Raw genomic sequence first — 17,044 nt, forward strand, 5'->3', positions numbered from 1 at the left:
AAATGTAGGTGCTTTTTAAAAGGCTGAGAGATCACCTTTAGGAAAAGTATTCAATAACCTAGGCCTTTGCTAACTGGAAAGCTGTTGAAGTAATTATGTCCAGGTTGCCTGTATAGAAATTGGAAATAAAGATTAATGACAATGATAATAGGAAAAGGATAAAAGGTGAAATATATTACTATTGAGATACTGTTTAACCAGGAGCCAATGTGCATTAGCTAGGATAGGGTGATTGATAAATATGACAGGAGAAAAAAATAATTCTGGGTGTTCTCAAATTATACAAGGAAATTTAAGAATAGACAACTGTTAAACACAAAAATAGATAAAAATCAATTCACTCATTCACATGTGAAATTTTAATGGTTAGAATCCACAATTATCCATGGTCTCTTGAAATGTACTAATCCCATAAATTTATAATAATTCTCCACATTAACATATTTGAAATCACCTCCATTTCAAAGTTACAAATTATCAGTGACTTGTACACTTATTGAAATATCAAGCGACGAATGCCTATTGTATACAATTGGACAATATTTTAAATAACTGAATAAACAATTTCCTTAATCACATGCAGAGACAAAACAATTGCTACACAAACACATTTCCAATTTAGCTACGTTTCCAATCAAACAATCTTACTGTGCACTAAAAGCAAAATGCAAGTTTTCATCATCATCACGTTAAAATCAGTGTAAATAGACTAAGGTATTAACAATCAGGCGAATGCCAAAACTATACTAAATTTATCATTGATCAATACACAATGGTGCTTCATCAGAAGTTCACATTAATCACACTGACAGGTGCAAAGGCAAGTAAAAGAATTTCCAAAGCTAGAGAAACAGTATGGTCAGAAGGGACTGTGTCCCCCCCCCCCCCCCCCCCTGAGGAAATTAGTTTTGCTATTCACATCCATCAAGTACTTCTAAAACTTGAAGCTTTTACAGTATAGATATATGCAATCTCTCAAGTGACTATTCCTAGCAGCTGATCAAAAGATCGATATCCACAAATTCCTTAAATTATTCATTTTTGTCCTAGATAGAAAACATGTAACTGTCTTCTGAAAATTCACAAAGTACAGTATACTTTAACAAACCATTACATAAAAATAAATAGCATTGGCTTGTATTTAGTTATTATACTCCAACTTGTTTAATATTAGTAATGATCATCGATTAATCAAAATCTCTCCAATTTTAGCCAAATGCATTTGCTGAAAATGGATTTGTCAAAAGCCAGTACATCGTTTTAACACTGCAAATTCTTGAGGTGGCCGTTTTGTTTCGTAATAATGCAAATTACCTTGCTTTCCTTTCAAAAATACATCCAAAGAATTGCACAAAATGGTAATTTTGAAAGCCACTATTAAGGAATCCTCTTGTGCTGAACAAGAGACTACAACCAGGATTAAGCTGCAGTCAAAGAGAGTGGCTACAATTCCAAAAAAAATCAACCAAGTTCTGTTCTCAGTTTCATTACAACAGGAAGGAGTAACAAAAAAACTTAAATTCCACTTCAAAAATCATTATCTTGCAAGCAACTTGGGACTTGAGTTACAGGAAGTCTGAAGAAAATGCACAGGATGCATCAGAAATGCAATATTCTAGCAGTGGGACATTTCTGAAAAATTATCCTACAGGAAAGCACTTGGGTTTGCTCGTGGATCTTTCTGGTTCCTGTATCTGTGCGTTAGCCAAACTCCCAATATCTGAAACAAACATACTTGCAAGTTGTTTTAATTTGGTAACACACGAGAACAAATAAAACAGTGCGAGTACTATCTCATGTTAAACATTTTGAACGCAATGACATAGAAACATAGACAATAGGTGCAGGAGTAGGCCATTTGGCCCTTCGAGCCAGCACCGCCATTCATTGTGATCATGGCTGATCGTCCCCAATCAATAACCCGTGCCTGCCTTCTCCCCATATCCCTTGACTCCACTAGCCCCTATAGCTCTATCTAACTCTCTCTTAAATCCATCCAGTGATTTGACATATTATAAAAGAGTAATTTTTAACATTCATCATATCAATTATTTAAAAGGTAAGAACCTATCTCTGAATTTAGAAGTAGAAAAAAAGCACGTTACCCAACAGGATGAACAATGAATTCTCCAATTTTAAGTAATACCTCCCCTTCGTCTCTCTTTCCTGTGCTGCCCCCTTCCCAATGTGCACCCATTTCTCCCATTTCCCAGCCCCTCTTCCCCCACTACCACCTATATCCCTCTATCTGGGTTTACACTTCACTCCTCATCGCTCCTTACCTTCTCTCCTTTGTCTACCCATCTGCCAATCAAAACTCCTCTCACCTGTAACTACCTATCATTTACCAGGATTTCTCACCCCATCAGTCAGGAGGGTCCCAGCCCAAAATGTCACCTATCCATTCCTTCCACTGATGCTGCTGACCCACTAAATTCCTCTACCACTTGTGTTTTACACAAGATTCCAGCATCTGTAATTCCTTACATCTCCACACTTAGTTTAAATTAGTTTAGGACTAGACCAAAATAAAACTTGATTTATGCCCCACTGAGCATGCTACTTTTAACATTTGCTTTCTCATTTTGTTTCTTCAAGTCAAGGTGTCAATCAAATCACACAAATTGTTTAATTTGAGAAATATATATTCTTGGTTTTGATGATTCCTGTAAGGTTTTACATACAACCTTGAAATCATCATCTCATATATAAACTAAAACTGCTGTGTGACAATTGGAATAAAAACTATTTTAGTAAGAGTGTATCAGAAGAACTGCATCAAATCTTTATAAATACTCAATGATCAAACTACTTCTTTCATTAAGTTATTTTAAACAATTTAGCTAACCTCAGTGAAGCTGAAGAAAAGTCCTATACCGCCAACAAATCTCAGAACTTCACCGGCATAGGTTCTTAGAATTGGGCCACACGGCTTACAGGTAAAATTCGTACAATGCTGCAAAAACAAAGAGACAGAGATTATTTCCCATCACTATTCATTCACAAAATATGTTTTTTTTTTAAATTCTAAATAAATCTTGTGAACTTGTTGGACCATTTTTCCTCCCTCGAGGTAGGAACATCCCACCATTTGCTGAACATTGGTGGGCAAGCAAATATGCATTTCCCAAATCCAAAATGCCCTTAAGAATACTTTGTTCCATCCCCTCAAAACATTGCAGTCCTAATGGTGGAAATACTTCTACAGTGATGCACAGGAATGGCAACATAATTTCAAAAGCAGGATAGTGTGATTTGGAAGAGAATATGCAGATTGTTGAATTCGTAGGTACTTTCTTCCCCTCTCCACCTGGAAATTGATTGATTAGTGGGACTGGATGTTACCATCCCTAAGATTTCACTACAATTGACATTCTTGGTTATGACCACTAGGTGAATTTGTTAACAATCAGACACATCTTCAGTTGTGTACCTCAACGTCACTGGGTGTTTCGGCCTGTTATCACAAGACACCCTCAGTCGAGGCAGGCCCACCGCAGGTTGATCAGTCCTGGGTGTGTGTCTTATTGTTAGCCTCTAGATGGTCACGTGGCAGCCCAGACAGCATCTTTCCTCTTCAGCCACAGCCAGTGACTGCTCTGTTCGGCGGCATTGGCAAGTTCTTTTATTGCCCTCCTTTGTGGAAGGCCATACAGATCTAGCTTTGAAGTAACCTAGGTCATATTTCTGGGGTGTAACTTGTGAAAAACATACACCACAGCTACAATGGAAAGGAAGAAAATGTTTAGAATGAGGAATTGGATACCAAATAAGCAGACGGCGCATCATTCGGTGGCGTCAAGTTTGAGTTTTATTAAAGCGGCATTCATCTAAATGTACAGGGTATTCAATCTGCACTTAACAGATGGTGGAAAACCTTCAAGAATCAAGAGCCTAGATATATGCTGTAATATATCCAGAAATATGATTATACCCACATCATTTACAAGTAGCTGCTTTACTTAAGCTACAGATCCACGGGAAGTTTCCTCAAGGATGTTGATGGTGAGGAACTCAGTGACTCAAGGACTACAGCTGGAAGCCTATCAGTTTCCACTGCCTTTAGTTTCAACAGTATTAGTTTATCCTTTTCCTGGTATCAGTCCTCTGAATACATTTGTACAATAGGAGCTATCGCAGTGAACATTTTACATTATGATTCTCAAAAACCTCCAGAGACTTGATGGGCCGAATAGCCTAATTCTACTCCTATTCCTATTCCTTATGACAATGGCGATCTTTGCATCAGGGAAGATATCATAATATCAGATTAGTAAAACTGCAACACCGGAGGAGTCCATTCAGCGGAACCTCCGGTCGGTCCTCGAAGAAAGGGGAACTAAATCCCCATTCATAAAAGAGAAGGTGAGGGTACTTTGTTCATGCCAATGCTACTTGTATACCAGTGTTCAAATTGAACATAACCAGTCTAGTGGCCTCCACAGAAAGCCCTAAAAGGAGCTAGTGTACTTTGGCACAGAAATAGAGGAATGCAAATGTATGGGTAATTGTCATCAATTTCCATTGAACACCAACTGCATGGAAAAAGTCTCCAGTATGTTTTTTCATTTGAAGAAGTCAATTTCCATATGACTAATATGTCGAACGCACTGATATTTATTTGTACAGATAATTTCAACATTATATCAATAGACATTGAGTTTAAGAGTTATGGGCAACTTGTCAGGTGTTCTAGATCTATTCATTATTGATTGTCAGCTTGCTGGGGTTCACAGAATCTAGGGTCTTCTCAATTACCCATAAATTATGGTCATTTATGGAAGTCATCAGTCTGGTCTTTTAGTTAATCGTCATTCTCTTGCCTTCAACCTAGATATGGCAACTTCCACAAAATCCCGATAAGCAAATGACCCATTTCCAAGATGTATGATTCCAAAGCACTGCATGGCAACTGGGCTCTGTGTCTGCGCCTTAACATTAAGACAAGCAGCTGAAATAATCTTTGTAGATTTAGGCTACTTTTAAGTAAAGACCAAATTTAAATTTGTTTTTGTAAACAAATACGAAACTGAACAGTGGTATCAGTCATCAATAAAAAAAACTCTTGACACTAATCTAAAAAGAAACAGAACTGCTTGCTTCAGAAATATCACACATGCTGTTCAACAACAGACTCAAGGGATTTTGATGATTACAAATACATCTCATCAGCACCACTGTCCAGTTTTGTATCAGTACCAATACAGGTGCACAACCTTTTATCCGAAGTTCCAAATAACGAAAAGCTCCGAATAGCGGACATTTTTTCGGTCCTTGAAGAAAGGTCCTTGAAGACGTTCACCGAGGGCAGCCCGCAGAGGTGACAGCGGAACCTCCGGTCGGTCCTCGAAGAAAGGGGAACTAAATCCCCATTCATAAAAGAGAAGGTGAGGGTATATTGCGCGGGAGGGTTAATAATTGACAATCTGCTGCTGCCTGCCCGCTGAGTTAAAAAGTTCCCACGGTAGACTCACGATACACAGTGTATCATGAGTCTTGCGTAGGAACTTTTTAACTCAGCGGGCAGGCAGCAGCAGATTGTCGCTCCCTTCAGTTTCACCCCACCTACACCTCTCTGCTTCCCGGCCATGTGTGTGACCCCTTCCCTCCCCATTCCAGCTCCCCGCCCATTGCACTGGCGCGGGGGCTTTGCACTGCCTTCACGTCGGCGATGCCAGCAGGTCAGTGCCAGTCACCGGAGACGTCAGGACCAACGGGACACCGACCCCCAGGCCCACTGCAAGCACGGAGATCCCAGAGACCCACAGCCAGCAGCAGCCCAGCCCCGTTCCAACTCCAGGGGAACGCGCTTCCCATAGGGACAGAAGCTGATGGTGTGCAAGGTACGTCTTGGTCTTGGGGTTGCGGATGAGGGGGCGCAGCTCGGGCTGTGACGTCTCCGGCCATCCCCCTGTACAGGAGCTGTGACTGGGAACTGTGGGGTTGTTTGCAGTTGCAGAGGGAGGGGGCAAGGGCGGTACAGTTCCCAGTCTCAGCTCCAGTCCAGGGGGGTGGCCGGAGACGTCAGGGCCAACGGGACACCGACTGCAAGCACGGAGATCCCAGAGACTCACAGCCAGCCGCAACTCTAGCCCAGCCCCGCTCCAACTCCAGAGGAACCCGGGTTGCGGATGAGGGGGCGCAGCTCGGGCTGTGGGCGAACTGCCACTTGTCGCTGTAGCGGCCCATCGGGGAGCGGGTTCCTGTTGGTCCTGACGTCTCCGGCCACCCCCTGGACAGGAGCTGAGAGACGTCAGGACCACCAGAAGCGGCTCCCCGATGGGCCGCTACGGCGACAAGTGGCAGTTCGCCCACAGCCCGAGCTGCGCCCCCTCATCAGGACAACGACCCCCAGGCCCACTGCAAGCACGGAGATCCCAGATCAGCAACTCCAGCCCAGCCCCGCTCCAACTCCAGAGGAACACGCTCCCCGTAGGGGCAGAAGCTGATGGTGTGCAAGGTACGTCTTGTTCTTGGGGTGGCGCAGCTCAGGCTGTGGGCGAACTGCCACTTGTCGCCGAAGCGGCCCATCGGGGAGCGGATTCCTCTGGAGTTGGAGGGACAGGGAGACACAGCGGCTTTTGAGAATGGTGGGCAATCACTTCCAAAGTTCTGCCCACACAGTCAGTACACCTCTCCTACACTTGTCTCCCGCACTAAAATCATCTCGCAGAGAATGATCCCAGCCTAACCCTCCCTATTCTCTCCTATTCTGCAAGAAAAAACTACATTGAAGACTCAAACTCGCGATCGAGTAACTGCCGGGATCGAGGCGCAAACTCGCGACCTTGCGGATATGAGCCGAGCACTCTACCACTGAGCCAGCCGTTAAAATCTACGCTAAAAATCTTCCATTCCGAAAGACGAAAAATTCTGAATTACGAAAAGTGTCTGGTCCCAAGGCTTTCGGATAAAAGGTTGTGCACCTGTACTGTCAAGTATCAATTGTATCAAGATGATTAAAAAAAACATTTTAATTTGTGCTTTACCTGTAATTTATTGAAAAGAAGGCCAAATTTAGACTGATAATCTCATTTGCATATGTTAATGTCAACGTGACGTGAAGTATTAAGATTCCCAGAAAGAAACCACCTTTACAACGAGAGTGAAAGCATTAAGGAAGAAGCCCGAAGTGGTGCTACAACAAAAGGGTGTATTTGTCTTTAATGTTCAGGCACTCATTTCTTAACAATACTGTCATTTTTCTGCTCAGCTATATTGGTCAAACAAATGCACAACATTGTGCTGAATTAATATAGATTTAACACCCCCAAGAAAAACATGCTGGATTTATATCCCCCCCCCCCCAAAAGGACAATTAAAAACATTGATATATATTTTTCAAAGCAGCTTGTTCACTTACAGCATTGCAGGTCTCATTTATGCCCATTTCATTAAATCCACAGCACTTTAAGTATCCTTCCACATCTCCTCGGGTATCTACTGATTTGTTCCATCCCACTTCCAGAAAATGGTTCTAAAAGAAAAATAAATTACTTTGGTGGGCAAATAATTGGCAAAAATAGCTTATGTAAGATGCACTATTAATCTTTCACAGATTCCATAAAAGCTTCACAATGCCTGCTAAAATAGTTTAGTGTCTTGTTAATGTTGCATCCAAAAGCCAACTTATGTTAGTTTGCTGTATTTTACCATTGTATTTAAACAACTTGGCAATAAACAGGAAAGGACTAAAGCAATATGAATGAGTCCAAAATCACAAGGCTGAGGCTCAGTGGTATATATTTAGCTTGTATATAGTCTCATTTTGGGGGCATCAACAAACCATGTTTTTTTTTTTTTTTTAATGCAGATGCTGGAAATCTGAAATAAAAACAAAATGCTGGAAAAACACAGCGTCTAATAACATCCATGGAAAGAGAAAAGTTAATGTTTCAGTCTGGACCCTTCATCAGAATTGAGCGAGAGAAACAAGCTAGTTTTGGTAATAAAGAAGGTAGGGCAGACAGTAGGGGCTTTTGTAAAATAATGTGATGGTTAAAATCAGATTATAATTCTTTGTGTAATGTGTTGGTAATGTTGTGTCATCTGGTCTCTGGTCCATGTGCCCAGCAGGTCAGACAATACTAGAGGAAAAATTAAGGATGGCAAGTTAAAAAAAAAGCTGGTTCTTATACAAACAGAAAGAGAGAGTTATCTAAACTTGGAGAATTCAACATTAAATCCTGTAGGCTCCAATATGCCCAGGTGGAAGACGAGATGTTGTTCCCCAAGCTTGCATTAGCTTTGTTGCAACAATGGAGGAGGCCAAAGATAGAAAGGTCTGTGAATTAACACGACAGACAACTGGAAACTCAGTCACTTCTGTGGACAAAGCGCAGTTCACCCAATCACCACTTGGTTTCGCCAATTTAGAGGAGGCCATTTTGTGAATGTTGAACCACTAGATTGGAAGATTTGAAATGATTGATGTTTGGGCTCCTGGTTAGGGCTCCTGGATAATGGTAAGGGGACAATTGAAAGCAAAGATGGTGCACCTCCTACAGTTGCATGGGAAATATTCATCCGGCTGGGCAGGATCAGAGCCCGATGGACCCAAAAATAAACAAAAGGAAAAAACATATCTGGCCATTACTGGTATAACACAAAATGAGATTAAAACAGATATCTTATTCCACTTATTTTATTTAGCATTTGAAACCTTTAACAATATTTAACTGACATCTACCCCCCATCTTATTACAAACATTTAAAGTTGAGTATTGCTGCTTTTCAATTTTATTATTCTTTCATTTTGTTTGTCAGTCTGGAAGAAGTTAACCAAGTGAGCACAATTCCTCCTTCTGGGCAAGATTCAGCAGGGTTAGAAGATTTAGGTGATTTTTGTCCTGCGTCTCACTGGCAAGATCAGCAAAAAATGTGTCACATGTTACTCCTTACAACCATTTCTCCATCAGGTACCTCAGTGGGTCTGGAGTTACATCTAAGCCAAGGATAGAAACTTCCTTCCCCGAATGACAGTGCATCTGGTGGTTTCTCAAAAAAAACGGTGTGGTAATAGAGTCAGCGTCACAAAGCAGGAAAACAGGCCCTTCAGACCAACTTGTCAATGCTGACAAAGTAGCCACCATCTTAGGTAGTCCAATATCTAATAAACCTTACCCATTCATGTACCCTGTCTACATGCCTTTCAAATGTAGTTATTGCATCTACCCCAACCATTTGCTCTGGCAGCTTGTTCTATATACCTACCACCCTGTATGGAAAAAGTTGCCCCTCAGGTTCTCATTAAATTCTTCCCTTCTCGCCTTAAACCAATGCCCTCTAGTTCTTGATACGTGTACCCAGGGGAAAAGACTATACATTCACCTGATCTATTCCTCTTCAAGATCAGCCTCCCGTGCTCCAAAGAAAAAAGTCATGTCCTACCCAACCTCTTCCTTTACCTCAGGCCCTCAAGTCCTGGCAACATCCTCTTAAATATTCTCTGCAGTCTTTCCAATATAATGGCATCTTCTGATAAAGGGTAACCAAAACTGAACATTATACTCTGTGTGGCTTAACCGATGTATTTTAGACCTGTAACATAACATCCCAACGTCTATTGTCAATCCATTGCTGATAAGTCAGAAGCCTTCTTCACCACCCTATCTATCTACCATACCACTTTCAGGGAAATATTTATTTGTACTCCAAAATTTCTCTGCCTTACAACACTCCCCAGGGTATCACTGATCATTGAAGATCCTACCCCATTTTAACTTCCTAAAATGCAAACCTCACACTTATCTGAAGTAAACTCCATGAGCCATTCCTTTGCCCACATTTCCAGATGATCAGTATCTCGCTGTAATTTGTGATAACCATCTTCTGTCAATTATACCACCTAGCTTATATCGCTTCGCAGTGTCCTTGGATATACCCAATGGCCTTGAATATAACTGATCAGGTGATTTGTCCAACTTCATACATTTTAGGACATCCAGCATCTACTAAACTGTAATACAACTGTCCCCAGGATATTGCCAACAATGTTCTTTGGTTCCATAGTCTTCATGTCTTTCTCAGTGGTAAAAACAGAGGAAAAATATTCATTGCCAACCTTACCCATCTCCTGCAGCTCCGCATATAGATATCACTTAAGTTTATGAAAGGCCCCATTCTCTCTCTGGTTATCCTTTTCCCTTAATCTCTATATTACTAAAACTCTCATCTTGTTTGTTTGTTCGTTTGTTTCCCCGGTTTGTATTTGCGCAAAAACAGTACACGATAGTACTACGATGTTTGACCCATCTTACTTACCATTATCCTGTGATGTAAATTAAACAAGTTCCGTTCAGATTGATGGTATATTTTACACGTCATTGCCGTTTAAAATGTAAAAAATAAAAAATAAAACAGCGCCCACACTTGCCCCGCCCCCACTTGCCGTCTTTACTTGACAGGCATCACAAAGGACACCCCATGGTCCTCAGCGCGCCTTGACAAGCGTCACAAAGGACACCCTATGGGTCCCCAGCGTGGCCTTTGCACAATTTCAGACCGCCATCTTTTTTCCTGTCACAACGGCGACCTGACGGCTCTGCGGGTATGTTTCCTTCTATTCTAATTTCTGCCCCCCAGGCCCTGGGCTGGGGTTGGAGCCGGTGTAGAAACCGTGGGTGGGGAGAGGCCACAGGGAGAAGACGGGTGTAGGGAGGGAGAGGATGGGGAAAGTGGGGGAGGTGAGGATGGAGAGTGGGGGAGGAGGGGGGCGGGGGGGAGATGAGGGGGATAGGGAGAGAGGGGTTATGGAGGGAGGGTGACTGAGGGTAGGGGAAAGGAGAGGAAGGGAGAGGCGAGGAAGGGAGTGGGGGAGGGGAGAACAGGGGAAAGAAGAGGGAGGGTGAAGAGGAGGGGGAGGATGGAGTAAGAAGTGAGATGGCGAGGCAGTGGGGGGAGGGTTGCCGTGACTTACGTCACAACGGGGATCTCTGGCATCACAGCGGGAACCCCTCACCCGCGCCTGCGCAGTTAGGGGCTATGAGTGAGTGCTGGAATATTGCGTTGGGGGAACGGGACCTAACGGGTCCCACTTGGTCTAGTATACTTATAAAATACCTTTTTGCTTTCCTTAATCTTATCTGCCAGAACTATCTAATCCCCTTACTGCCTTCCTGATTTATTTCTTAAGTATGCCTCATAACCTGAAACTCCTCCAGGTACACACTTGATTCCAATCCATAACCTATACCATGCCATCTCCTTATTCCTGACCAGAATGTCATTGTCTATAGTCATCCAGGGTTCCTTATTCCCACATGCCTTGTCCTTCACTCTAACACAACATGCAGAGCTTGAATTCTCAGCATCACATTTTTAAAAGCATCCCACTTTCCAGACATCCGTTGTCCACTTAACTTATTCCAGTACATTTTCTGTCTAATACCAAAATTGGTCTAGCCCCAATTTAAAACTTTTAACTTGTGAGCCCACTCTGTCCTAATCCATAATTTTTTTGTGTGTGTTTTTTTTTTTTTGAAGCTACAGAATGGTCTCTGGTCCCAATGTGAACATTCACTGACATTTCAGTCACTTGCTCAGTCCAATTCCCCAAATGCAGGTCAAGCTTTGCCCTCTCCCTTGTGGTGCCCTTTGGAAATAGCCTGAGGAAACTTCCACCCATCTAAGCCCTTGATACAATGGCAGTACCAGCTGGGAGTTCCTGTTGGAAAAGTTAAAATCGCCTACTATGACAACCCTGGTAGTCGTGCAGTTTTATGTACTCATAGCGTATTTGATCTTTTAATTCCCGTTGACTATTTGGGGGCCTGTATTACACTCCCAACAAGGTGATCATCCCCTTTAAATTCACAATTCCACCCATAAGGCTCACTGGACAAACCATCAGTATTGTCATTGTGGAATATATCTATGATATTCACCTTAATCAATAAAGCAACTACCCTCTTCTTTTATCCCCACTTTTCACAGTACCACTTGTGCCCTGGAACATTAAGCTGTCAGTCAGTCCCTCCCTTTGCCAGGTTACTCTAATGGCTATAATATCCCTTGCGCATGTACCTATCTATCCACACCCAGAGTTCATCCACCTTGCGCATCAGGCCTCTCGTATTAATATATATTCAATTTAATCCAAGTCTTTCCTTGCTCCCAGACGTAGCACCATCCTATCCAGTCTACTGAACTTGCTGACATCAACCTTTTCCAACATCTTCCACCCTTCCACGTCTCACTACTACATTAGATCACATCCCCCCAGCTAATCTAATTTTATCCCTTCCATGTAGCACTAAACCTGCTCACCAGAATATTGGATCCCCTCCTGTTCAGGTGCAAGAGGGATGTGTTACACCAGAATTAGAGGGGAACCTGTCCCTCGTGCATAGTTGTTTTTATTTTTAATTCAGTGTTTACGTCACTAACTGAATTCAGCAGCCAGGGGATTTGGTAGTGCTGAATGAGCAGATTTTCTGGACCATTAAATGTTACTCCAAGAAATACCCCACAACTCTTATTTCACCTTCTGCTTTAAAAAAAACATGCAACGCACTTGCATATAAATGTTTCTGTGAATCCGGTGTATCTAAAGAGAGCAGGAAACTGAGACCCCAGTGAGTATAAACGCATTAAAACAAGCCCCACATTCATGCATTCTGAACCATGGGGCACACCAGGCCACACTCCATCCCACAGCGTCACACCCCCTCAATCACTCTCCACACCCCCAGCTCCCAACTATAAATCTGGATGTGTAATGAGGCAGAATTTCCAAACAATTATGTACCAGTTGGAGTTTAAATCTAAATTCCCTTGCTCCATGCAGGATTTAAATTTCCCTCTGACCAAAAATCATTTGGATACAGGTAGACATAAAATGCTGGAGTAACTCAGCAGGACAGGCAGCATCTCTGGAGAGAAGGAATGGGTGACGTTTCGCGTCGAGACCCTTCTTCAGATTCTTCATTTGGATATTACTTCAGTAACTTCACCATTATGCAGCTGCCTGCATACTGTTCAGATCCAAGGTAATCAGTGCAAATACTAACACAAAATTTCATTATTAAATGCAATGGGCAAGTAATGCCTGAGCAGGATAAAGGTTAGTTCACAACAAAGCAAAGGAGAACTTAAAGCCATTTCCAAATTTGTGAAATGAAGAATAAAGAATTTCCTCACCTGTTGATTCTCATTGAGCGCTAGGCTGGCACAGGAGATCGAGAATTGCACAACAAACACCAAGAACAGAATGATCATGTACTAATAGCCAGCAGTCAAGGAAGAAAACACCCTTTGATATACACGATACAGTACAAATACAGATACATACACATACTGAACTAACTCCTTGAAATCAAATACTGTTTAAAAAATTCTGGTTATAAAATGAGGAATAATTGTCACTTTTAATTTACATTTTAAAATAATATTAAAGTTTAAAAAAATAATCCCTGCACAAAACTCCTATTCTGATGCAACAAATATTATTCAACCCCAAAATGAATGTTCTGCTTGCCAATTGGATTAAGTAATTAGAAAAATCTCACGCATTATTATTTTCATCCCAATATATTAACAGATCGGAAATAAATCAAGGCGACTGCTGGTGAAAGGTAAAGAAGAAAAAACAATGTGAAAATTGCAATCATGCTTGCTCACGGAAACATTCCTCTTTCGGTTTAGGTTTATTATTGTCACATGTCTCGAGGTATAATGAAAACCATTGTTTCGCATCCTACCCATTCAAATCAGAAAATACCAAACACAAATACAATCAAGCTGAACTCCAGTACAATAGTTAGAGCAAAGGGATAGATACAGAGTGCTCTTTAAACAAATGCTGCCTGACCTGCTGCATATTTCCAGTACTTTGTTTATTTGTCTAGCACATGCAGGTTTCTTGAATCTCATCTCACAAAATGTTTGGACCACAAGCAAAAAGAATAAAGTAGCAATTGTATAAAGTACTTTCAGTCCATCAGAATATCGATTATTTTTTCAAATGAAATGGATGGGCCGCTCCAAAGGGGCTTCACAATATCCAGTGTTAATCACGGCAGACTTACATTATGTAACAGTGATAATTTTTTCAGCCGACTAAAAAAAAAAATCCTGACTCGGCAATTCCAGTTTTCTCCATCATTCTCTGCTCCAAAATTATAAATATATTAACCACGCTTTATGGGATCATTTTTCTAAAATGAAATAAGCCATTCAAATTCTAGCCATTGCTTCGGACAAGTAAGTAAAACTGAAATCTTAACATTTAAATTGCTTAGGGCTTTTGAATCATGGAATAGGTAACATTGATTAGTTCCAATGAACTGTGATGATGGAGGCGAGGTGTGTAGGTGTGATGAAATGGAAAATACATCTATTTTTAATTGCAATTCAGGTTTGAGAGGACTGGATAAGCCACATGTAATTGAGATAGTCATGTTGAGGTTTCGTCTCAAAACAAACAAGATCCACTTCAAAAATCTTCAGATGCTGGAGTTGATCTGAATGAGGGCGATCTCACACCTTTGATGGAAGGCAGCAAAATGATGCATGACCAAAGTTTAATTGCAGTGTTTTTAAACAAAACAATTTACCTTTTAAAAATATGGCAGTTTCAAATCTAAATCCAAAATATCATTTTGAGTAAAGTAACTTGTGTAGATTATTAGATGACTAAGAGACGTTCCACTAGAATACATTTCAAGTTAAAATTGTAGCTACAGAATGTTTTATCAATGAATCTCATTGGAATTTTAATCATGAAAATCTAGACAAATAATATTAATTTATTGAATAATATTCCTTGCAGAATCCCAATCAAATTTTCTGTCTTTCCCTAACTGAATTCATTCTCACAATTTCTCCTTTAATTTCACTCATTTACTGAGCATACACAGCAAGGGCCAGGAAGCGAGCGGGTAGGATCATCTGTAGCCTCTTTTTGCTCTGATATTTTATTTAATTCACATGTTTAATGAATAATTATTATTATTAATGTTTAATGTTTTATGTGTCATTCCTAACTGTCATTGTATGTCGTGCTGTCACTTGCGGGCGGAGCACCAAGGCAAATTCCTTGTATGTGAATACTTGGCCAATAAACTTATTCATTCATTCATTTTACCCCCGTCAAAAGATGCCAAGGGAACATACATGAATACAAACTATGCCCTTCTCTTAGTGGAATAAGTGAATATTCCTGTTCGTCCCCTTTCCTTACAGCACTTGCTGATACATCGATGACCATCTTGGTGCTGCTCCATCACATATGGAACAATCAACTTCCCCCCTGTCATCACTTGGACGTACACAATTCTGACTTCCATTTCCTTTCTTCTCTTCATCTCAGGGTGTAGAAACATAGAAAATAGGTGCAGGAAGCGGCCATTTTGCTCTTCGAGCCTGCACCGCCATTCATTGTAATCATGGCTGATCATCAACAATCAGTAACCCGTGCCTGCCTTCTCCCCAAATCCCTTGATTCCACTAGCCCCGAGAGCTCTATCTAACTCTCTTTTAAATTCATCCAGTGAATTGGCCTCTACTGCCTTCTGTGGCAGTGAATTCCACAAATTCACAACTCTCTGGGTGAAAAAGTTTATCATCTCAGTTTTAATGGCCTCCCCTTTATTCTTAGACCGTGGCCCCTGGTTCTGGACTTCCCCCAACATTGGGAACATCCTGCATCTAGCTTGTCCACTCCTTTTCTAATTTTATAATAATAATAATAATGCATTTTATTTGCTGGCGCCTTTCTGGACACCCAAGGACACCTTACAGGACATAAAATCACAATACATTTATCAATATTAAAATCAAGTTGATTAAAAACAAAAACAAAAAAAATACACAAAACATTTTAAGTCATTAAAATCAGGGTGAACATGGTGGAAGTTATGTCGGGTATGCTAATCAAAACAGGTGTGTTTTGAGTTGTGATTTGAATTGATCGATAGTGTCCAGGTGACGGATGGGAGGTGGGAGAGTGTTCCAGAGACGTGGGGCAGAGCAGCTTAAGGCTCTGGCACCCATGGTGCTGAGTCTAAATGTGGGGACAGTTAAAATTGCAGCTGAGGAGGAACGAAGTGACCGGGAAGGAGTGTATGGTACCAGCAGGTTAGAGAGGTATTGGGGAGCAAGGTGGTGTAGGGCTTTGAAGGTCAGCAGTAAAATCTTGTAGTTAATCCGGTGGTGCACAGGGAGCCAGTGGAGCTGAGTGAGGATGGGTGTGATATGGTCCGATGATCTGGTGCGGGTGATGATCCGGGCTGCAGAGTTCTGAATGCATTGGAGGCGATGAAGAAGTTTATTGGAGGTGCAAGTGAGGAGGGCGTTACAGTAATCGATGCGGGATGTGACCAGAGCGTGGATGAGGACTTTTGTATTGTCTTTGGAGAGGGAGGGGCGGAGTCTGGAGATGTTGCGGAGGTGAAAGTATGCAGAGCGTGTGATATTGCTGATGTGGGGGCCAAAGGAAAGTGTACTGTCCAGAATGACGCCGAGACTTTTGACATGGGAGGAGGTGGGTATGGGTGAGCCATCAACTGAAATGGTGAACGGGTGGGTTTTGGAGAGTGTGGACTTTGAGCCAATTAGCATGATTTCTGTTTTATTTCCATTGAGTTTTAGAAGGTTGAGTGACATCCAGTTGCTGATAGCTTGAAGACAGGTGGTGAGGGCAGTTGGGGGAAGGGAGGTGTTTGGTTTTGTGGAGAGGTAAAGTTGTGTATCATCGGCGTAGCAGTGAAAATTGATTCCAAAATGACGGAGAATATTGCCAAGAGGTTGAATATAGATGATAAAAAGCAGTGGCCCCAGCACCGATCCCTGAGGAACACCATGGGTGACTGTGGCAGTTGTGGATGTGACTTTATTTCCCTGGATGAACTGTTTTCTGTCGTGTAGATAGGACCTGAACCAAAGTAGTGCATTGTTGTTGATGCCGGTGGCAGATAGACGTTCCAGAAGAATTGGGTGGGAGATGGTGTCAAAGGCTGCTGGGAGGTCGAGGAGAATCAGGATGGATAAGTGGCCGGTGTCAGCTGCGAGAAGGAGATCATTTGTAATGTGTTTATGTGTTTCT

The 17,044-nt window shown here is 41.7% G+C and overlaps 1 protein-coding gene across 1 annotated transcript in view; it reads right to left on the minus strand.

Annotated features, from left to right (window-relative positions):
• Positions 1-339: 339 nt before the first annotated feature.
• tspan13 (tetraspanin 13) overlaps positions 340-17,044 on the minus strand; it is a 52,580-nt gene continuing 35,875 nt past the window's right edge. The window contains exons 3-6 of the mRNA XM_033045515.1: positions 13,141-13,221; positions 7,364-7,477; positions 2,849-2,956; positions 340-1,720 (exon numbers count right to left, since the gene is read on the minus strand). Coding sequence (XP_032901406.1) covers positions 1,646-1,720; positions 2,849-2,956; positions 7,364-7,477; positions 13,141-13,221 — 378 coding nt within the window. The 3' untranslated portion in view covers positions 340-1,645. The remainder of the gene's footprint in view (positions 1,721-2,848; positions 2,957-7,363; positions 7,478-13,140; positions 13,222-17,044) is intronic.

This window comes from Amblyraja radiata, chromosome 2 (genome assembly GCF_010909765.2).
Source record: "Amblyraja radiata isolate CabotCenter1 chromosome 2, sAmbRad1.1.pri, whole genome shotgun sequence".
NCBI classification, from domain to species: domain Eukaryota; kingdom Metazoa; phylum Chordata; class Chondrichthyes; order Rajiformes; family Rajidae; genus Amblyraja; species Amblyraja radiata.